We start from the raw sequence: 25,001 nt of genomic DNA on the forward strand, positions 1-25,001 counted from the left end.
CGTTCCTTTAATTTACAAGTCAGCAAACAATTGGTTGTTTGGGTACAAAGAAGTTCTTGATTATTAGCTTCGTTTTCATAAATTATAGTTAATTTCAAACTAGTTCCTTACACTAGTACGAATAAAAGTCTAGCGGGTAACTTCTCTCCAACATATAAATAAACTGTGTCTCAATTATTAGCTCACACAGAAATATATAACATTTTTTGTCTTGTGTTCTTCAAAGTTGCAGTTTCAGACTCTAATTTAAGCATCTGATGGTTGGAGTTGGGCGCAATTTTTCACTTCTTTGTAAATTACTTCATTGAAGAGTCCTATATTGTATAAGGCTAGCATACCAGTAGCTGGAGAAACTGCAGAGAACATAATGTATTATCAATGATAGACATTATATTCCATTCACTACATCTGATACGAGTTTTTCCCACTGATATGAATGCTAAGATGAGCTAGCATTTATATTTGCATGGAACAAGCACCCTAGTTTTTCAGAATGAATTTCATGAGAGGCACTTTCTAAATCTTTATCATAGTTTGCATGTGTTTCTCAGAAACAAACTAAGAAAAGACTAAACATTCAATTTATGTTTGTTGAATTGAGCACATTTGGTTGTTATTCTTATCATGTTGGCTGGTATATACTTTGATGGACTTTTTATATAGCTTTTTTACTTCATTCAGTGAACCTTCAATTCTGGAACATGATTCCTTATTCACTAATTGACAACTTAGCCATTCATACCTTGTAATGACTTCCTGTAGTTTGATGGGCTGTCTATGAACTAAGGTTTAGGTGCATTTGATCTTGATGTTAGGGTGACTGTAAATTTGACTTTTTATGTAAACATGATTTCATGGGCACTGCATTTTAACATTGTAATGGGTGTTTTGAAACTTCACAGGTTCTTTCTTGTTTTTACAGATGACAACACCAATATCAATTGAAGACGTTCGTAGAGAGGTCAAAATCCTCAAAGCCTTGTCCAACCATAATAATCTTGTCAAATTTTATGATGCATGTGAGGATGCACTTAACGTCTACGTAGTCATGGATTATGTCTTAATTAACTCTAGTTAGCTTAACAATGAGTAACAGTGTTTCTACATATGATATTTGTTCCATGTCACAAGATAGAGTTGATATATCCAAAACTTTTTGCATGTAGTATCCTACTAATATGCCTCTTTGCTTTCCACTTTGTATCCTGCACTAAGGAAATATGATAATACTTTTCCATACAAATTTTAAAATGAACACTTCTAAGATGATCGACAACAATTTTTTTAAAAAAAAATTATGTAGTACTTCTGTTAATTTGGAACTCAACAATATGTTTTTCTCTTTCCCAGATTATGTGAAGGTGGAGAATTATTAGAAAGAATTTTATCCAGGTAAAAAAGTGATTTTATTGGCCATAATTTATATCTATTTGATTATTTGAATTTGAAAATTAATAACTTTTGATTGCTTTTTTCCCTTGTGTTCTCAAGAGGTGGAAGGTACTCAGAGGAGGATGCAAAAGCTATAGTTATTCAAATACTGAGTGTAATCACCTTTTGTCATCTTCAAGGTGTTCTGCATCGTGATTTAAAGCCAGAGGTTTGTATCATAGAGAACTTTGATTCAATTTATGCAGACATGATATTACTTTAGATCTCTTATTTTACAGGAGCAACTTAGGGTATTCTGCTGTTCATTTCTTTTTCAACATATATTTTTCAGCGCTGTTAATATTTCTTCCTTGTATTTAACAATAGAATTTTCTTTTCACCACCAGAGATGAAAATGCTCAGATGAAGTTGATTGATTTTGGCCTTTTCGATTTTGTTAAACTAGGTGAGCATTGTTTATTGGCATGGTCTAGTTGATTGCTTTTTTGGTGATGTTAAACATGAAAATGTTATCCTATTTTGTTATGGGTTCCTTTTGTTGTTTTCTCTGGTACCATTTGTTGTGAGTTTCCTTTGCCACTAAAGTTTTTGAATGCGTCATTCAACCTATCATTTTCTGCATTATATTTTAGGTAGTTTACAGATTTTTGATGTAATGGAATAGAGTCCTCTTTTTTCAAATTTTATTTTTTATGAAAGCATCATGTAAGAATTGTTGCATTAACATAAATCTATCAATTAAAGTACAGCAGCAAATGATGAGAAGTAATAATAATCTTGAGTAGGATATAAGTAATATTAGATTGGAAAGAGAAAAGTGGGAAGGGTTACAAACTAATAATTGTCAACATCACGTGGCACTCATATTTAACTTGGCTACTTGGAAGACATTTTTGAGTGTGATCACCTCAAGATGCCAATTGAAATTGTTTCAGATTTTTCTAGCAGGTCTTTTCAATTATTCTTTAGTTGGCTTTGGATTTGTAGAATTTTATACAGTAGTTACTTATTTGTTCACATCATTCTTGAATCATATGTCAAATTGTTTTGTGACAACTTATAGCATCCACTGTTACTAAGAAACTATTTCGACCTGATAATTGCTCTCAATTATCCATACATTGATAACCCAAATATCCTCAGTTGATATGGGTTAGTGCATGAGATGGAATTTCCACAACAAACTTAAGCAATTCTAATGTAGAATGGGGAAGGATTAAATACCAGGTTTAAGATGAAAACAAGATAGAAGTATTTAACAAATTAGAAGGCAAAATTTCAACTCAATGAATAATGCAGGCAAGTGTTAGATCTGTGTCTTGAACGTTAAGAGATCTACAATGTATGGTGCCTTTAAACTAACAATTAAAGGTTCAAAAATTGATATAGCAATAGATGACTTAGAAGGCAAACCCAATATGGATATCTTAGAGCTACTACTCTACAAACCCGGTAAATGTGTGCTTATATTTCAAATCTTGTAGACTTGGTATTCTTGATAAATCATTATCATGATTAAGCTGTGTTGGTCTTTACTACTTGAGGCTTTCTCCAACCTAATAATTTAAAAAAAAAAAAAATCATTTAAAATTTGATTGCTGATTTGCTGAACCTATTCTTATCATATCTTAAGGTAGTAGTACAACAAACATACAAATAGCGGTTCCCGGGCAAACAATTTTGCACCCATCATATTCAATTCATCAAAACCTCGAAGTCTGTCTTACAGCAACATGCAGAACTTATACAATGGTTGTATACTCTATCTTACTTGTTTAATATTTTTTTATTGCATCGCACTTTTAAGGCGCTATCCAAAGCCCTAACAGAGGATCAGCTGTTTTATCTAAGATCACAGTTTAAGCTGCTAGCACCAAACGGAGAAGGTCACATATCATTTGACAACTTTCGAATGGTCAGTCTAGTCGAATTTGTTTGCGAATATCCAAAATGTGATTGTTCAGTTGCATACTTTCCTCTGTCATTTACTTCTATGTCTATCCTTGTGTAGGTCCTATTGCAAAATGCAACCGAGGCAATGAAGGAGAGTAAGGTTATTGATATCTTAAATGTGGCGAGGCATCCATTCCTGCTGCCATTTTTTTTGCAGTTGCCAAGTTTCTTTTGTATGCCTCCACCATTACTGATATGGGTTAGGTTTCATGGGTCCCCGATAAGGGAGAGAAAGGAGATAACCAAATGGAGAAGATAGGTCAATATCGGCCGGGATATACCTCACAAGAGGTAGGCCAATATCGATCGAGACATACTTTCAGGAAAGAAGACCAATATCAGCCGGGATATGCCTCTAAGAAGGCAGACTCACATCGATCAACATATACCTCAAAGGAGGTAGGCTAATATCGGCCGGGACATATCTCAAAGGAGGTAGGCCAATAACGGTCGGGATATGCCTCCAAGGAGGTAGACCCACATTGATCGGCATATACGTCTAAGGAGGTAGGCCGATATCGGCCGGGATATACTTCCAAGTAAGTAGGCCAATACTGGCCGGGATACACTTCCAAGTGATTAGATCATTATCGACCGAGATATACCTCTAAGGAGGTAAGCCGATATCGGCCGGGATATACTTCCAAGTAAGTAGGCCAATACCGGTCAGGATATACTTCCAAGTGGTTAGATCATTATCAATCAACATATACCTCAAAGGAGGTAGGATAATATTGGTCGGGACATATCTCAAAGGAAGTAGGCCAATAATGGTCGGGATATGCCTCCAAGGATGCAGACCCACATTGATCGGCATATACCTCTAAAGAGGTAGGCCGATATCGACCGGGATATACTTCCAAGTAAGTAGGCAAATACCGGTCGGGATATACTTCCAAGTGGTTAGATCATTATCAATCAACATATACCTCAAAGGAGGTAGGCTAATATCGGTCGGGACATATCTCAAAGGAGGTAGGCCAATAACGGCCGGGATATGTCTCCAAGGAGGCAGGCCCACATCGATCGGCATATACCTCAAAGGAGGTAGGCTAATATCGGTCGAGATATATCTCAAAGGAGGTAGGCCAATATCGATCGAGACATACCTTTAAAAAGGAGAGCCAAACATCGGTCAGGCTGAATAATACCTTGATAAGATACTTGATAAAAATTACATACTTAATAAGATATAATCTGGTGCCAGTTACGATAATAAACATAAAAGTAGCATGAACGGGCACTAAGCCTCATGAGAAGCCATAATAATTGATCAAACTTAATTAAGCTCAGCCTCGATCAATACAAGGAACAAAGTTATATAGGAGGCACGAGTAGGAAAGATAGAAATACCTTAAGAGAACTTGTGATACAGAAGAGAGGTAGTATTTTTCAATAAAATGATTAATGAAGATAGTTGTAGTATATGATTGTATAACAGGTATTATATATATTTTTGGCGGGAAATGTGTTTTCAGACTATTTTACAGGTATTAGACGATAAATAAGGTACATCTGGTGTACAAAGAAGATTCCTTAAAAGTCATTTATCACAAGTACACAGCTTACGTCATCTCATAACAAACTCTAACGAACCGGGGTCCACTTCATGACTACGGAAGTTATATGAAGTGGTATAAAAAGGGGAATCCTCTCCGTTGGCTAGGTAAGTTCACATCATTGCGCATATTCCTAACCCTAATTTCTCAACTACTGTTCATCTTCTTCCTTCTTCTTCTTCTTCTTCTTCTGCACCAAGAGAGATTACTGACTTGAGCGTCGGAGGGCCAAGCCAGGGATTCCCACCCCGGTCTTAGGTCACTGACGGTAGTGTCAGTTGGTCTCTTGTGCGCAGGGAGCCTTGGGAGTTCCGAAGCTGGTGTTCTTCGATTGGATCTCCTCATCGCCATTGGTATCTTGCCTCGAGAGGATATTTGGGGGCTTCATCTTCTTGGATCCGCTTTGGGTTTCTCGGATCGTCGTTCTCTAGGCATTATTCTTCATCAGCGGTGGGTTTCTTTCTCCTGGATCTCCGTCTTGTCCAGCTTCTCAGACAGGATCAAATTTGGCACCGTCTATGGGAAATTTCACCTGAATCTGAGACTATAAGATGGAAGAGGCCGGAAAATCAAACCTACTCACTATTAGTCATGAGGATCTGGATTTCCTCATCAATTCTCACATACAGAAAGCTTCACAACAACAATAACAACAACTTCAGGCTCACACTGGGGCTACTCTACCAACAGCTCATAATCCAGCGATTTCAACTACTGAGCATCGGAAGGGAAAAGAGCTGGAAGAGGAGGAACATGCGTATTTTCCCCCAGTTGTCGTTTCTCCGATAAGACGTCCATGAGTCTTTCTTCGCACTCCCATGGAGCAGGGGGGTCGAAGGCCCGTGTTTCAGGAATCCTCTGGCGAAGCACCTGATAGAGAAAAGCGTAAGATCAAAATGATAACTAGTGATAGCTCGCCAGAAAAAGTCATCTCTCCATTCTCTCAGAGTGTATTAGATGATCCGCTTCCTAAGCGGTATCAAAATCTTCAAATTGGCGAGTACACTGGAACAACAGATCCAGAAGATCATCTATTGAAATTGAGAACGTAGCATTATTACAACAATTTTCTGATGGGGTGAAATGTCGAATGTTTCTTACTACCCTCGGAGGAGCCGCACAACGCTAGTTTAAAAGACTACCAGAGAAGTCTATTTAAAAATTCAAAGACTTCAAGAAAGTTTTTCTACACTATTTTTCCAGCAACAAGAGGTATCATAAGACTCCTTGGAGTCTATTTTCAATTAAGCAAGCATCCAAAGAGTCCATCCGAGCTTACATCAAAAGGTTCAATCAAGTAGCTATTGATGTACCTAATGCTACCACTGAAATATTAGTAAGTGCTTTCTCTCAGGGTTTAAATGATAATGATTTCTTTAAAGATTTAGTGAGAAATCCTCCTGTTAATTTTGATTCCTTAATTGAGCGTGCTACCGAATTTATTAATGTGGAAGAAGCTCAAGTTGCCTGAAGGAAGGAAGGTGTTACCTCTTCTCCTATCCAGGTTAAGGAGAAAGCTCCAGTCCCTGTTCCTCCACCAAGAGGGCCTAGAGCAACTCATCCACCTCACCGTCAACCAGAATATCATCCACAGGCTTTACAACATGTGGAGATACAGCCAGAGGTACCAAGGAGATGGTGCACTTATCATAAAACTAGCAGTCATCATACTGAAGACTGTTTTGTTTTAAGAAATAAACGAGCTAATAGGGAGCGTTATCAAAGGAAAAATTATTATCGGCAGCAGTACCCTAGACAGCAAAGTCCACTCAAGTTGGAATATCGTCCGGTCGAGCCTCGGCAGGATGCATTGCCCACCCCGGCCGGTACAAGTCAAGTATCAGAAAAAGCTCCTTCTGAAGCCATGACAACTCGACAAGAAGAAAACAGGAGTAATGCAGTTCGGGCCAATATTAATATGATTGTAGGCGGACCCACTGATGGGGATTCTAATAGGGCTAGGAAAGCACATGCCCGAAGACTAGAAATTCATGCTGTAGGGTGCAGCATGGAGCGAGCAGCCGGTCCCGAAATAAGTTTTGGACCTAGAGATCTCGAGGGAGTAGAAATACCCCATGATGATGCCCTGATCATTAAAGCAGTGATAGCCAACTACGCTATTTCTCGTACCTTCATAGACACGGGCAGTTCTGTCAATATTATATTTAAGAAGGCTTTCGATTAACTACAGATTGACCCGAGTGAATTTCAACAGATGGTCACTCCCCTATATGGATTCACGGGCAATGAAGTGAAACCGTTGGGAGAAATAAAGTTGGCCATATCTCTAGGAGAGGAGCCTCTGATGAGAACAAGGAGATCTTATTTCATGGTGGTATTCACCCCATCCTCTTATAATGTGATACTGGGTCGACCTGCCTTGAACGAGTTTAGGGCAGTCGTTTCTACTTTTTGTCAAAAAAAATTAAATTTCCCGTTGATGACCAAGTTGGGGAGGTGCGAGGTGATCAGAAGACAGCCCGAAAATGTTATGTGGAGATAGTTCGGGCTGAAGCTAACACTGCCCGAAAGATTCAAAGAATGGAAGTTAATGCCATTCAGGAGAAGCAGCCTGTTCTGGTTTATGAAGAAAAGGAAGAAGTTCAGATCCAGACCTATCGGCCTGAAGCTACTACGTATATTGCGGCTGACCTTGATCCCATTCTGAAAGCCGAATTGATACAATGCCTAAAGAAGAATAATGATGTATTTGCCTGGACGCCTAAAGAAGTCTCGGGCGTTTCTCCTACAGTCATGGAGCATTCCTTACATGTCTTCCCAGATGCCCGCCCGATCATGCAAAGAAAGAGGAATTTTAGTGCGGAACAGAACCAAATTATCAAAGAAGAGATAACTAAACTCATGGAGGCTGGTTACATCAGGGAAGTACAATTTCCTAGCTGGTTAGCTAATGCAGTGTTAGTTTCTAAGCCAGGAAACAAATGGCGAGTGTGCATTGATTTCCGAGATCTCAACAAGGCTTGCCCAAAAGATTATTATTCATTACCCAGGATCGATCAACTGGTAGACTCCACTGCTGGATGTGAGTATATTTCTATGCTAGACGCTTATCAAGGCTATCATCAGGTTCCCTTAGCTAAAGAAGATCAAGAAAAGGTCAGCTTCATAACATCTTAAGGTACTTATTGTTATAATGTTATGCCCTTTGGATTAAAAAATATAGGAGCAACTTATCAAAGGCTTATGAATAAGGTTTTCCAGAAGCAGATAGGAAGAAATATGGAAGTATATGTTGATGATATCTTAATTAAATCTCTTCAAGCTGTTGATCTGTGCAGGGATGTAGAGGAGACCTGCAAGACATTAAGACAATATGAGCTCAAGTTAAATCCGAACAAATGTTTATTCGGAGCGAAAGGGGGAAAATTCCTGGGATATATGGTGTCCGAACGGGGAATAGAAGTCAATCCGAGCAAAGTCAAGGCACTCCAGAACATGGAGCCGCCACGCAACATGAGAGAAGCTCAAAGACTGACCGGCCGGATTACAGCCTTGTCTAGGTTCATTTCCAAGTCGGCCGATCATAGCTTCCATTTCTTCAAAATACTCAGAAAGGCCAATAAATTTCAGTGGAATGAGGAATGTGATAAGGCTTTCCCAGAGTTAAAAGATTATTTGTCTACTCTCCCTGTGTTAGCTAAGCCTATAGTAGGAGAAACTCTTTGGGTCTATTTGTCAGCTAATGAAAATATCGTAGGCTCTGTATTAGTCAGACAAGAAGGAAAAGAACAACAACCTGTATATTTTTCTAGCCATTTATTAAAAGGAGTTGAGTGTAGATATACTACACTAGAGAAATTGGCTTATGCACTAGTATTGACCGCTCGGAGGTTGCGCCCATATTTCTTAGCACATGAAATTATTGTATTAACCAACAGCACTCTCGGACGGGTGTTACTCAACCCAGAGGCATTAGGTCGGCTGATCAAATGGACCACTGAACTTGGTGAATATGACATACAATATCAACCCCGCTCAGCCATCAAGGCACAAGGTCTAGCAGATTTCATTATAGAAGTTCAAGGCCCTGAGGAAGAAAGCATCTGGAAAGGTTATGTAGATGGCTCCTCAACTAGACAGGACAGCGGAATTGGTATTCTTCTTATATCTCCAAGAGAAGACAGACTTCAACTCTCTATCAGATTAAATTACAGAGTTACTAACAATGAAGCAGGATATGAAACTTTGATAGCTGGATTGCAAGCCGCTCGACATATAGGGGCAGATCGAGTACTCATTTATTCTGATTCTCAATTAACAGCCCAACAACTATCCGGTAATTTTGAAATTAATAATGATAGGCTCAAGCTATATGCTGAGGCATTCGATAAGTTGAAGTCCCAGTTTCAAGAAGTAAATATACAAAAAATTTCTCGAGCTGAGAATCAGGTAGCAGATGAATTGGCCAAGTTGGCCTCCGCTATAGTGCCATGGAGTCTAGATCGGCCAGTAGAACAAACTCTGATAATATCTTGTATCGAAAGACAAGCTGACGCAGAAATTCAAGGTGACTGGAGAGCTCAAATCATATTGTATCTACAACAAGGTACTCTTCCGAGTAATACACAACAAGCAAGGGTATTTAAGAAGAGAGCTGCTTAGTACACTATGGTAGGAGAACAATTATATAAAAGAGCTTTTTCTAGACCTTTGCTCAAGTGTATCGGCACGGAAGATATACAATTTATTCTACAGGAAGTGCATCAAGGTTCATGTGGTAGTCATATAGGAGGGAGATCCTTGGCCCGTAAAATCTTATTAGCAAGGTATTTCTGGCCTACTTTGCACGAAGATGCCAACAAGTTGGTAAGAACTTGTATGTCTTGCCAAAAACATCAAAATATTTCGCATCATCCCACACAGTTGTTGAAAACCTCTATAGTCTCATGTCCCTTCGATCAATGGGGCATGGACATAGTAGGCCTATTTCCTATGGCGGCTACACAAAGAAGGTTTTTATTTCGCATAAAAACATCAAAATATTTCGCATCATCCCACACAGTTGTTGAAAACCTCTATAGTCTCATGTCCCTTCGATCAATGGGGCATGGACATAGTAGGCCTATTTCCTATGGCGGCTACACAAAGAAGGTTTTTATTTCGCATAAGAACTTGTATGTCTTGCCAAAAACATCAAAATATTTCGCATCATCCCACACAGTTGTTGAAAACCTCTATAGTCTCATGTCCCTTCGATCAATGGGGCATGGACATAGTAGGCCTATTTCCTATGGCGGCTACACAAAGAAGGTTTTTATTGGTAGCAGTGGATTATTTTTCCAAATGGGTAGAAGCAGAACCACTTGCCCGGATTACTGATGATGCAGTTATTAAATTTCTGTGGAAAAATATCATATGCAGATTTGGCATATAAATTAGTCTTTGATAATGGAAGGCAATTTCAAGGAGATAGAATTTTAGCTTGGTGCAAAAGTTATGGTATTACTCAAGCCTTTACCTCTGTGGCTTATCCGCAAAGTAATGGTCAAGCGGAAGTAACTAATAGAGAAATTATAAGGGGGTTAAAAACTAAATTGGATCATGTCGGAGGTAGCTGGGTAGATGAATTACTCAGTGTTCTTTGGGCATATCGTACTACACCTCGAGAAGCTATAGGAATCACGCCCTTTCAATTAGTCTATGGGGGAGAAGCAATAATTCCCATTGAGGTGGGAATAGAATCTGATAGAAGACAATTATATGATGCAGACAATGAGGGTCGACGACTAATGGAGCTGGATTTGATAGAGGAAATTAGAGATAAAGCTGCTGCTCGTCTAGTATCATACCGACAACGAATGAGACAAAATTACAACCAAAGGGTCATCCCCAGATTTTTTCAAGTAGGAGATTTAGTATGGAAGTGTATCAAACCTGTCGGGGATGTCAGTAAGTTGGCACCACAATGGGGAGGACCCTACAAAGTGGTGGAAAAGCTCGCATCAGGCACATATTATCTCCAAGATACTGAAGGAAGAATTCTGGAACGTCCCTGGAGTGCCAATCATTTACAACCTTACCGGACTTAACAAGACCATGTTACTTAAGAATATGTCAGAAGAAACAAATCATAATTATCTGAAGTAAGTTCCCGATGAAAAGAAGACAGGTATCCTTACAGTTCATGTATTACATTTCTTTCAATAAATGCAATACAAAGCAAATATCGCCACAAAAATAAATGTGATGCATACAGATTGATAAGTATTGGCAGAACTTTTATAATCTCTTTTCGAGCAATCAAAAGTGGAAATCTTAAAGATCTATTCAACTCCCCTAAGAAAAATCCAGAAAAAGGTCAGTACAAACATCATAAATTGGTATAATAATATAGTCGATTAGGAAATCTCATGAAGTAACTCGGACGGTCATCATGGGAAGAATCGGAGACTTTAAACCATCACAGAACATAGTCGATCGGGAAATCTCATGAAGTAACTCGGACGGGTCTTCATGGGAAGAATCGGAGACTTTAAACCATCACAGAACATAGTCGATCGGGAAATCTCATGAAGTAACTCGGACGGGTCTTCATGGGAAGAACCGGAGACTTTAAACCATCACAGAACATAGTCGATCGGGAAATCTCATGAAGTAACTCAGACGGGTCTTCATGGGAAGTACCAGAGACTTTAAACCATCACAGAACATAGTCGATCGAGAAATCTCATGAAGTAACTCGGACGGGTCTTCATGGGAAGAACCGGAGACTTTAAACCATCACAGAACATAGTCGATCGGGAAATCTCATGAAGTAACTCGGACGGGTCTTCATGGGAAGAACCGGATCTTTAAACCATCACAGAACATAGTCAATCGGGAAATCTCATGAAGTAACTCGGACGGGTCTTCATGGGAAGAACCGGAGACTTTAAACTATCACAGAACATAGTCGATCGGGAAATCTCATGAAGTAACTCGGACGGGTTTTCATGGGATGAACCGGAGACTTTAAACCATCACAGAACATAGTCGATCGGGAAATCTCATGAAGTAACTCGGACGGATCTTCATGGGAAGAACCGGAGACTTTAAACCATCACAGAACATAGTCGATCGAGAAATCTCATGAAGTAACTCGGAGGGGTCTTCATGGGAGGAACCGGAGACTTTAAACCATCACAGAACATAGTTGATCGAGAAATCTCATGAAGTAACTCGGAGGGGTCTTCATGGGAGGAACCGGAGACTTTAAACCATCACATAACATAGTAGATCGGGAAATCTCATGAAGTAACTCGGACGGGTCTTCGTGGGAAGAATCAAAGACTTCAAAGCCTAATCAACCGAGATTATATTGGCATGATAAATACAAAGTTATATGGATTTATTCACAAAATCGGTTGACATTTTACACTGGATCAGAAGCCAGGGTTCAAGGGGAATTCTATGCATATGGCACATTTTCTATCTGGAGGTCCATTCATATGGAAATCTTTATTTAAAACTAGCCTGGAGTATTATACTCAGCTCAGAACTCAAGAGTTTTATACAATTCCTTATCTAAAATCACTCAGGATCATTCATTCTTTTGGAAATATGGAGCATACTAGATATTATCTGCAGAAGGATTCATCAAGACGAGGTTTAACTTCAAGAGATGAGTAAGGAATTCTCGAATAAAATTTATACTTAATGCTCGGAAGCATTTCAAAAGAGGCATTATCAAACCAGCACAATAGAAAAACAGGTAAGTATCAAAAATTTCCTATACATCGTAATCACTTAATTACCAAGTTTTGGTTACACTTCTTTTCATTATCAGTTTTTCCATTACAAGTCTTTTATGGATAATTTTTTTTAGATACATAGACATGATTAATTAAAAGGACCTTTTAAATCTGCGGGTAGTTCCTCGTTAAGCTTGCGATAACTATGAAAGAAGGGGGAGGTTCCTTGGGTAGATAACCACCCTCTTTTAACTATCGAAGAACTCCCGATACAGAATGATTTAAAGCACCCACTATCCTACGGACAAATTCTTGGGCAAACGCCGAAGACTTTAAATAAGTCAGATGCCACTCTTCCCATCGACTCTTCTCTTGCTCCTTATAGCTTTGAAAATCATCTTGCAGTTTTGTGTTTTGATCTTTTAAACCATCCTTTTCTGATTTAAGCTGTTCCAATTCCTTCTGAAGCAGTGACAACTCAACATCTTGAGCTTTCCTTTGCTCTTGTTCCTGTAGGATAGTGAAATCATGAGAAGCTAGATCTTGAGCTTGGTCAGAAAGACAGGCATTATGAAGCTTCTCTACTTTCTCTAAAATAAGACTTTTATGAGAAGCATCTAAGAGAGCTTTCTCCTTTAAAGCAATCTCCAGTCGGAGACCAGAATGTAGTCGATCCACCTGTAATTCCAAAGTTCTCCTTGCAAGCTCTTTGTCTTTCAGTAATTACTGTGACTCCTCTAATTCCTGTCTCAATGCCCCTAATTGTTGATCTTGCAGAGTCACTTTCTCTTGCAACTGAGCCAGGTGGTTATTAGGAGAAGGTAAAGTAGCCTTCAATGTCTCTAGTTGAGTTTTTAACTTATTATTCTCCTGGTCCTTAGCCATAAGTAGCTGGTCGATATACAGACTTGAGGCAAGGAACTAAACAAAAAAAAATGATGATATAGTTAAAGATAAGAATACGAAGTTGATAACATATAACCAGAAATACTTACAGCTACTGCCTGACGACTATGACGGTCGGCTCGATGTGGAAGACTAAGGCCTCTTAGTTGTTCTTGGCCTTGTAGCCAAGATTTGGCCAATAGGCCTTGTAGTTGCAAAGAACCATAGCTAGGTGGATCAAAGGATTGTCCCAATTGAGAGGGAAGACCCATAGCCTGTTTAAATAAAGGTTGGGGAATGGAGGAAGAAGGAGGTAGAGAAGAAGAAGATGCAATGGAAGGAAAAGAAATAGTAGAAACAAAAGAAGCAGAAGAAGAATTAGATGGAATAGAAGGTGGCAATGCAGGAGAGGCTGATTCAGGTATGGAAACACGAATAGCTGAGGGACTGGCACTTGGAGAAGATCTCCGGCAAGGTGTCCGTTTTGCCCGAGGCCTGGAAGCCAAAGGAGGCAAGGCCAATGTAAGAGGTGCAAAAGACACAGAAGGGATAATGGCCATCTCAGAAGTAGAAGCAGAAGCAGAAGGAGCTGAAATAATAAAATAAGAAGTGGGGATGAGTAGACCAGGTCTCATCATCCTAAGAGAAGGATTAGAGATAATGTGGGTAGGAGTTATTGGTGTCTTACCTCTCTCAAGAGAAATGGGTGCCGGGACAAGAGGAGCTTGCACAAAAGTACCAAAGAAATCGCTAAAGGGGGCATCCTCAGTAAGCTTTAGCTTTTTGACTAAGGCAACAAAAGGCTCTTCTTCTTCCTCTTCCATGGTCGCGACAGCCTCTGCCCGTTGTTCTTCTTCAGACAGCAAACCCAGGGTGGAGGAATTAGGATTAGCTCGGCGAGTTCGCAACCATTCTTCTCCAAGATTATTGACAAAGGACTTAGTCATAGCAAGATTCTTGTACATAAAGGATGGAAGAAGAACATCAGCTGAAACACAGGAATTAAACACCATTATAAAAGAGATATACTAATCAGTAAATATGGGATGAAATGTTTATACATACTAAAATATCCATCCAAATGGGTGTCAATATTGCTTATCCCGAAAGGAAACATCAAACCCTCCACAATTAGATGCGGTAAGCTGAATTTTGCTCCTCTCAGTTTAGGTAAGGCAAAAGCAACAGAGGGATCATTAAGAAGATTATGGGTGCTAGGAAGCGGAGGTAGGTCATATATCCATTGAATGGGAAATGGAAGAGGAGAAGGGAGACGCATATAGAAAAATTTGTGATACCATTCCCCATGAGGAGGAATTCGGTTGAACAAAATGGCCTTGGGACGAGATTGGAATTTGAAAACACCAACATCTACTCGACGATGAACAAAGAAGTGATGAAAAAGATGAGGAGACAAGGGAGAATCTAACAGTTTAGATACCCCGACAAAACCCATAAGGATAGAAAATGATTGAGGAACAAACTGATTGAGGGGAATATTAAAATAGAGACTAACATCACAGAAAAAGAGTGGAGAGGAAATCGAAAACCTTGTAGGACTTGATCTCGAAAGATAGATATACACCCTAAAGGAGGAAGATGTGGACTATCTTGAGGAGCGGGACGAGCTATATAAAAAGGAAAACCATAGGTCGCCTTTAAATCCACTTCTTCTTTATCTATAAGGTCGGAAGCGCATGAGAGAAACCATGCAGGAGGGGAAGTTACCATAGAGAGACAGTAGAAGGAAGAGGAATCAAGGAAGATGAAGAGAGATGTGGGAAGCGGAAGAAAACTTTGTAAAACCCTTGTTTTTCTTTCGGCCCTGTGCTAAAACCCCCAAACAGAGATAACAGAAGAAAACAAGAAAAGAAAAAGTACTCGGGATTCCAATCGCCATAAACGGGTGATAATATTAAAGGATAAAATCAAGAAAGAGAGATAAAGTTAAGTAATCTCCCTCAAAAAATGCGTAAAGTTTCCCTAGAAACAATTCTTAAGAAAGCTTGACGGATATAAAGAAAAATTAGTCTAGTGATTATAAGTTCAGGTTATTTGTGTAATAAAATAAGGCAAAAGTTGGGCGCAAGGTATTAGTTAATAGACAGGACTCGGTTAGAGGCTACCGGACGAGGTCCATAGATATAAATCGGGCGGTTCTAATAGATCGGTCGAGACAAAGACCACCCAAATGTGTCGACCAAAAGCTTATCACAATAAGTTAAGTAACATACACTGTGATAAAACCATATAAGACTTATATATAAGATGACATACAAAGATATAAGCCTAAATCAATCAAGTAAAATGAATTGACCGATATCAGGAATATTACAATAAAACTATGCTAAATCGGACGGGACATAATTGATCTATAAAGTATCGGACGGTATTTGTCAGCATTGATATATACCATCCGGTCATGATGAAACAGTCTAAACATAATAGTCTGTTGGGTGAGGTTTTATGATGACCAGCCAAGCCACATTTAATATATTTAAACAAGACAGATGACTATCATAAGGAAGAGTAAAACTAACAATGAAAAAGGGATAATCAACTTCACATGAGTTTGTTAGATTGTCATCACAAAGTTTTGGTCCCCCTTTACAAGGATTTGAATTTAAGTCATACTAAGGTCAGCTGAGGGTATAGATCAGGAGGCTGTCCTCAATGAGTTTATGACGATTTAGGAAATTAGGAGGAGGATCGCGAGATAAGTAGCTTTCCTCTCGTAATTGTTGAATCGCCCCTTTAGCTCCTGCGGTAAAGGCCGATAAGATGGACTTCACAATCGGCCTATTGAATTCAGGAGATTCAATCATAACGGTGGCCCGTTCCTTGTAACGAGTATCTTCGTTAGCCTTGTAAACCACCAGAGCCGTTTGAGAAGTCTTTAGTTCGTTCTCTTTGACAGAAACCTCGGTTTTAACTGAATTAAGGGAGGTGTTCAAGGAAGTTATTTCATCTTCCTTCAGCTGCAGGACTTTGAGTTTTTCAGCCAACTCTGCTTCATAATCAACCTTTAGTTCGCCAATTTTGGAAGATAATTCTTGGTTAAGATCTGTAGCCGATTTGAATTATGTTTGAAGACTTTCAATCTGAGCTTCAAGTTGTTTCTTGGTAGCAGCGGAAAATGCGGCAGAAGATAACTCAGAAACTTGTTGTCTCAGCTTATCATTCTCAGATTTTAGCTTCTTGTTCTCGTTGTAGAAGTTATGCATCAGTCGAGATAAGCCCATGTTTTCTATCCATTGCTAGAAATATAATAAAAGGTCATGAGATAACCGCTAAGAAATAGAGAGTAGACGTTAGTAAACATACCTAATTCTCCTTATGGGAGAAACGATCAATTGCTTCAGGAGTATTGAGTTCTTCAAAAATGGGACGAACTTTATCCCAATCGCTGGCGAAGGAACCTCCTAGCAATATGGGGAGGACAGGAATAGTAGAAGAACCAGCAGAGAAGGAGGAAGTAGGGATAGAGGGAGGAGCAAAGACTAAATAAGAAGAAGGTGAGGAAGGTAAAGATCTAGAAGTTGGAATAGATAGGGGAAAGGTGAAAGAGACATCGCCAGAAGCATTGGAATTAGAGAAAGGTGAGGCAGGAAAACTAAGAGAAGGGTAGAGTTCGGCCAATGTAGGTTCATCATAAGGAAGGTCAGCAGGAACAAAACCTTCTGAAACATGTTCATTAGCTGGAAGGATAAGCCTCCTTTTGGACGGAGGAACCCTGGTAAGTTTGCGCCCCGGGCGTTTGACGGTAGCAAGTTCAGCTATTGATTTATTTGGGCTACCAGAAGACGTGAGTTCAACGATGGGAAGAGGGGCAGATGAGGAGGCAGCAGCAGCCACTGGTGAAGTAATAACAGGTAAAGAAATAGCAAGGATCTCTGCAGAAAGACCTTCAGGAGCCTCAAGAGCTTCAAGAACCCCCAAAGAGCTGGGTACCTCAGCTAAAGGAGCCGGCTCTTCGATTGAAGGGGGAGGAATAATAGCAGCCAGAAGTTCGGCCTCTTTGGCACGAATTGCATCCTCTTCCAGACATAGTTATTCATCAATCAAAGCGTCATAAAAACTCTCCACTACATAGAAAAGAAAAATAGTTTAGTTAGTTGAAAGCAAGAAGAAAGAAACAAGGTGTTACCTAAAGGGACTTGAGTATCAGGTTTGACGGGGCTTAAGCCAAACAGGTATAGAAGATCGACTCTCATCCACTTGCGAATAGAAAGTCGACGATTTAACAACTTTTCACAATAAATATGAAAAGAGGGATGGAGGTGGAACTCTCTAATATCGGGCAAAGAGGGTAAGGAAGATTTCCAAGCATAAGACCAAGGAATGGGTCCGGAAAACTTTATGAAGAAAAAATGGGATTTCCAAGCTTTGAGAGACGAGGGCATATCTTCAAAAAGAACCATTTTAGTCCGTGACTGAAAAAAGAAAACACCAGGTTCTGAGCACTTGGGATAAGAGAACATGAAGAAATTTTGAGGAGTAGGAGGAATATCTAGCAAACGAAACAGCATGTAAGTACCACATAGAAAATGAAATGCGTTGGGGGCAAATTATTGCAAAGGAATATCAAAATACTGGCTTATTTCGATCAAGAAAGGAGGAATGAGAAACCTTAAACCTCCTATCAACTGATCCTTGAAAAAAGTCATGCAATTAGCAGGAGGACGATGAGGACGATTATCCGATTTTGGGATTATGATGTCATACTCCCGAGGAATTTCATACTGACGACCGATGGTTAGCCTAGCATTTTTATCAAAAGAAGAAGACATGTGAACGTACCAAGGAGAAATTGCTTCCTCAGCCATGGACAAGAGTAGAGGCTAGCAAAACAACAGATTACTTACTGAAAACAAGAAAGAAGATCGCCGAGAAACGGTGAGCACGGGGTTTGGTCAAAGATTGCAGCGAGAAAAGAACGATAAGGAAAAGAAAAGAAGTGATAAAGTTGAAAAGAAGACAAAGGGTTTAGGGTTTGAAAAACACACAACCGTCGTCAGATTAAAACGCTTTTATCTCAGCAGATGCTGAGGATCACAGGAAAAAGGCAAAGGCTTACGTGACGTGGTAGTAAGAAAAAGTATGTGTCATATAATCATAAAGAAACATTTATACTGGATGTGACAGATCGGATCATGCTGGGGTTGGTAACACCTCGTTGTACACTTCCAACATTCTCTTACCCGAAGAAAAGCCAATCACCAACCAGAAAGTTTCGAAAGAAGACGTAGTTAACTAGATATAATAAAGTGAGAAAGACAGAATTTGACTAAGCCCAGGCTAAGGACAAAAACATTTAAGGATAGTGATTTAGGCGAATAATAGATTTTAAATTAATATCCTTATAAAATGTAGATTAGCATTGATCAAAATAATTCTATATTGGCTGACATAACTTTGGTTATGATAGACAAGTATAATATCAATTTAAATAACATTGTTTATGATCAATGAGACAATACTGGTTGGTATAATGTTAGTTGCAATAGATAAATATAACATCGACTAAGACAGTCTTGTTTATAATAGATAAGCTAATATTGGTTGGTATAACATTAGCTATAATATAGAAGTATTCCAACTGTCAAGATAGCCTCGGCCATGATAAATGACACATAGGATATACGAAGGGGTAATGAGCATAACATCACATTTATTCTTATAAATCACAAAAATTCAATAGAATCACTTAGTTTAATACAAAAGACTATTTTTACACTTAAAAATCTGGTCAAGTACATAACATTACATTTCCCCTCAGAACATTAAACCTCAAACAAATAACAAAAATTACAAACATAAGTCCTTGAGACGCTTAGAAAATTTTAGTCCCACTGGAGTCAAACTTACCATGGAGCAGAGGTGGAAACGTTTTATCTAGCACAGAGAAAGCTCGTCCGAGCTTGTCAAGGAGCATAAGTGGCAGTATTTCGCCTGGGACGAAAAAATTATGAAGCAGAAAGACTCAAGGACAAGGGGAAGGGGATGGATCTATTCAGACCATGATGGAAAAGTAATTGAAAGAGCATCTCCCCTGCTCGAGCCCTGGAGTTCTCCAACTAGAGCAACCAAGCTTAGCCCGAGGATAATATGTGTTGTGCCCTTCTCGCAACATCCATGGGCTACTTAGTTGGCCCTCCATGAGTAACGAAAACCTCTTTGGAGTTTCTTGAGCCTTCAGAACATTGGCACCTTTGGATGAAAATTCTAGACTTTGAGAAACTCCATCTCTGGAGACAGTTCCTTGAACCCTAGAGTTAGCCGAAGCAAAAACTTGAATAAACTCATATATAGATCTTGCCTTGTCCAACAAAAGTCGCCCCCAAGGAGGGGGATCCAAGGTCATACTATTAGCAGTGAAAGTTAACAAGGAAGGAAAAGAAATAAGTGTTAGGACCAAAAGTAGCTAGAGGGGGGGGTGAATAGCTCGTCGCATTCGCAAGGTGCTCGGCGTTGCTTGTTTCTTCAAAGATATGGCAGCGGAAAATACACAAACAATCACACAACGCTAACACGGTTGGTTTACTTGGTATCCACCTCACAAGAGGTGACTAATCCAAGGATCCACACCAACACACACACCCTCCACTAATAAAACTCTCCTTTATGGTAACTACCAAGGGCGAAGAAGCCCTACAAGACTCAATACAAGAAGAGAGGGAAAGGATACAAGAAATACAAGCTTACAAGCTTACAATGAGTGTAAACCTTAACCCTAGCTTCTCTTCTTGGCTTTGATCCGCCTCTTGACTTGGAGAACTTCCAAGATCCTTCAAGAACTGGCGATCTGAGCTTTTTGAGTGCTGTGGAGGAGCTGGCGAGAGATCTGGAGTGAATCGGTGAAGAGATGCCGAAGGAATCGTGCGCCTGCGGCCTTTATCGACGCTAACGGTCGGATCCCGATCGATTCGAATGTTCCCAATCGATCGGGGAGGCTTTGGATCGATCCACGGATCGATCCAGAGCGCCTCTGTGCTCTGGAGTAACGCCTGGATCGATCCACGGATTGATCCAGCGCTTATCGCGCGAAGCAGCATCGTCCCGATCGATTCACTAATCGATTGGGACATCTGGATCGATCCACGGATCGATCCAGAGGCTCTCTGTTCGCTAGAGAAGGCCTGGATCGATCCACTGATCGATCCAACACTTGGTTTTTGCCCAAAACCAAGTTCCAAGCCTCTCAAACCAACATCCGGTCAACCTTGACCTGTTGGTACATCATGCCTAGCATCTGGTCACTCCTTTGACCTGCTAGAACTTCCCACCAAGTGGCTGGTCAATCCCTTTGACCCACTTGAACTTTTCTATTCATGCCAAGTATCTGGTCACTCCCTTGACCTACTTGGACTTCCACCAGATGTCCGGTCAATCCCTTTGACCTATCTGTATTTCCTCGTGCCAAGTATCCAGTCAATCCTTTGACCTACTTGGACTTCCCAACACCAGATGTCCGATCGTCCTTGATCCATCTGGATTTTCTCTTGCCTGGCTTCACTCACCAGGACTTTCACCTAGCTTCACTCACTAGGGTTTTCCATCTGCCTAGCTTCACTCACTAGGGCTTTCACCTGGCTTCACTCACCAGGACTTTCACCTAGCTTCACTCACTAGGGTTTTCAATCTGCCTAGCTTCACTCACTAGGACTTTCCTTCTGCCTAACATCCCAGTTAGGACTTCCCAGTCAAGTATCCGGTCAACCTTGACCTACTTGACTCTTCTTCAATCAATTTCTTATTGTCAAACATCTAAACTCAAACCAAGACTCAGCTTGGTCAACCAAGTCAACCTTGACCTGAGGGATGTTGCACCAACAATAAGATGGGTAGTGAACGAAGAGAAGGTTGTAACCCTATTTAAAGGATCAAAGGACCCAAGGAATCACTGTACTGAGGTTCATGGGATCACTATACTCAAATTCACCAGATAGTTGTACACAAAATTTGTGTGGTCACTTCAATATCTGTGGTAGAGTCACGGGTATGAAAGAGACAAAATCAGACTCGTGTCTAGTCAGTCATCTACATCTCCTTCGACTAGACTTGAAGGGAAGGCTAGTGATATGGGTTAGGTTTCATGGGTCCCCGATAAGGGAGAGAAAGGAGATAACCAAATGGAGAAAATAGGTCAATATCGGCCGGGATATACCTCACAGGAGGTAGGACAATATCGATCGAGACATACTTTCAGGAAAGAAGACCAATATCGGCCGAGATATGCCTCTAAGGAGGCAGACCCACATCGATCAACATATACCTCAAAGGAGGTAGGCTAATATCGGCCAGGACATATCTCAAAGGAGGTAGGCCAATAACGGTCGGGATATGCCTCCAAGGAGCAAACCCACATTGATCGGCATATACCTCTAAGGAGGTAGGCCGATATCGGCCGGAATATACTTCCAAGTAAGTAGGCCAATACTGGCCGAGATACACTTCTAAGTGATTATATCATTATCGACCGAGATATACCTCTAAGGAGGTAAGCCGATATTGGCCGGGATATACTTCCAAGTAAGTAGGCCAATACCGGTTGGGATATACTTCCAAGTGGTTAGATCATTATCAATCAACATATACCTCAAAGGAGGTAGGCTAATATCGGTCGGGACATATCTCAAAGGAGGTAGGCCAATAACGGTCGGGATATGCCTCCAAGGAGGCAGACCCACATTGATCGGCATATACCTCTAAGGAGATAGGCCGATATCGGCCGGGATATACTTCCAAGTAAGTAGGCCAATACCAGTCGGGATATACTTCCAAGTGGTTAGATCATTATCAATCAACATATATCTCAAAGGAGGTAGGCAAATATCGACCGGGACATATCTCAAAGGAGGTAGGCCAATAACGGTCGGGATATGCCTCCAAGGAGGCAGACCCACATCGATCGGCATATACCTCAAAGGAGGTAGGCTAATATCGGTCGAGATATATCTCAAAGGAGGTAGGCCAATATCGATCGAGACATACCTTTAAAAAGGAGAGCCAAACATCGGTCAGGCTGAATAATACCTTGATAAGATACTTGATAAAAATTACATACTTGATAAGATATAATTTGGTGCCAGTTAGGATAATAAACATAAAAGTAGCATGAACGGGCACTAAGCCTCATGAGAAATCATAATAATTGATCAAACTTAATTAAGCTCAGCCTCGATCAATACAAGGAACAAAGTTATATAGGAGGCACGAGTAGGAAAGATAGAAATACCTTAAGAGAACTTGTGATACAGAAGAGAGGTAGTATTTTTCAATAAAATGATTAATGAAGATAGTTGCAGTATATGATTGTATAACAGGTATTATATATTTTTTTGGCAGGAAATGTGTTTTCAGACTATTTTACAGGTATTAGACGATAAAAAAGGTACATCTGGGGTACAAAGAGGATTCCTTAAAAGTCATTTATCACAAGTACATAGCTTACGTCATCTCATAACAAACTCTAACGAACCGGGGTCCACTTCACACCTACGGAGGTTATATGAAGTGGTATAAAAAGGGGAATCCTCTCCGTTGGCTAGGTAAGTTCACATCATTGCACATATTCCTAACCCTAATTTCTCAACTACTGTTCATCTTCTTCCTTCTTCTTCTTCTTCTTCTTCTTCTTCTGCACCAAGAGAGATTACTGACTTGAGCATCGGAGGGCCTAGCCAGGGATTCCCACCCCGGTCTTAGGTCACTGACGGTAATGTCGGTTGGTCTCTTGTGCGTAGGGAGCCTTGGGAGTTCCGAAGCCGGTGTTCTTCGATTGGATCTCCTCATCGCCATTGGTATCTTGCCTCGAGAGGATATTTGGGGGCTTCATCTTCTTGGATCCGCTTTGGGTTTCTCAGATCAGCGTTCTCCAGGCATTATTCTTTATCAGCGGTGGGTTTCTTTCTCCTGGATCTCCGTCTTGTCCAGCTTCTCAGACAGGATCAATTACCATTACTATAGAATTTATATGCTGCAGTTTTGACCTATTTGAGTACTCATATAAGCTTAAAGTAATTTTTTTATGACAAGAAAACACTTCTTCACCTTCTCATATTAAAAACTTTTTTTTTAACCTCCGAAGGACCTACAATATCTCTCATTTGCTGGTGTATACCTATTCTAAAACTCATGCTTGTAAATAATATCATCTCTAGTTAGAGCCACTCTCGTACAGAAAGATAGACTTTGAAGAATTCTGTGCTGCTGCTATCAGTCCCCATCACCTCGAGGCCTTGGATGGGTGGGAACAAATGACAAGTACGGCTTTTGAGCACTTCGAGTGGGAGGGGAACCAAGCCATCACCGTTAAGGAGCTAGCTCAGGTACTAACGATCCTCTCCTAGTGATACTTTACATTCCAGTGATTGTATCTTCCTTTTGAATTGTCACTCAACAATTTAACATTCCAGTGAAATTCATGTTGACTAGTTAGCATTTTAGCTATTTTCTCCTTGAAATAAAAACTTGTTTTGATGTTATTGTATCATTGGAAATCATATAAATGAATTGATGTTACTCATCTTTATTGCTGCTGAGGAATTTATTTACTTTCCATGTACTCTTAGTGATAAAAGTGAATTTATTTACTTTCCATATACTCTTAGTGATAAACAGTTATGTCATTTGGGTCAACTACTAATGAATTGAATTTGAAAGATTAAAATTGTTGTTTATGTAGTTAGATTAAAATTTTTGATTTGGATTATATTAAGTCCCCAGGAATGATAGATCTATCACTATATGATGTGGTTGAGATAATTGATGAATGTTTCTCTTTTTAAACATTCCAATTAGTCATCTTGTTACCTAGTGCTCTTACTGCTTTTTTCAACTATGATTTTTTGTCTTGGTTTACTAATATATTATTTATGTGTTTTTACAGTTTACAAATCTCAAGTACTCTAGAATTGAAATTGATGAAGTGCGGTTCAAGTGGGTTGAATGCATGCTAGATTACATTTAAGTAGGAAAGGTATTTGATTTTTGAAAACTTTAGATAATACATGCATTTGCATGGAATGTAAATTGCGTATATTGTCCCATGTCAATTTTTTCTGATGGTAATATTCTAGGACTTCTGCAGTATGTATAATTCTTCTGTTTTTGTTCTTTGCTGTAGTTAAGTAGATCAAATGATACTTTTGTTTGACAGATTAGAACAGTGGATGTTTTAACTCAGAAAACTAGGCATTTGAAGGTGAAAAGTGGTGAGATTAGGGAAATGAAATGCGCAAGAAGAATGGAGCAGTATATCAAGTTGAACAGATTCTGATTCTCATAATTTAATATAGCCTCAGCTTGATTTTTGACTCACGATGTTCTACCTTGATGTGTACAATATCTATTAGCTTTTGATGTAAAAAGAATGTTTGTGTATTTTATGGATACTGTTGTAAGAAGAATATTTATGTAATTTGTGAATATTTGTATATTTTATGGATACTGTTGAATGAAGAATATTTGTGTAATTTGTGAATATTTGTGTATTTTCTTGAATACTGTCGGTTTTTTA

At 39.6% G+C, this 25,001-nt stretch overlaps 1 protein-coding gene across 1 annotated transcript; it reads left to right on the top strand.

The window, feature by feature from the left end:
• Positions 1 to 914: 914 nt before the first annotated feature.
• On the top strand, positions 915 to 23,832 carry LOC122055122 (CDPK-related kinase 3-like). The gene is made up of 8 exons (XM_042616508.1): positions 915 to 1,053; positions 1,351 to 1,392; positions 1,492 to 1,600; positions 1,759 to 1,837; positions 2,025 to 2,044; positions 3,200 to 3,307; positions 3,404 to 3,466; positions 23,644 to 23,832. The coding sequence occupies exons 1-8, from the start codon at positions 923 to 925 to the stop codon at positions 23,830 to 23,832; spliced, it is 741 nt and encodes a 246-aa protein (XP_042472442.1). The 5' UTR covers positions 915 to 922.
• The last annotated feature ends 1,169 nt before the right edge of the window (positions 23,833 to 25,001 follow it).

Source organism: Zingiber officinale, chromosome 3B, assembly GCF_018446385.1.
Source record: "Zingiber officinale cultivar Zhangliang chromosome 3B, Zo_v1.1, whole genome shotgun sequence".
Lineage (NCBI taxonomy): Eukaryota > Viridiplantae > Streptophyta > Magnoliopsida > Zingiberales > Zingiberaceae > Zingiber > Zingiber officinale.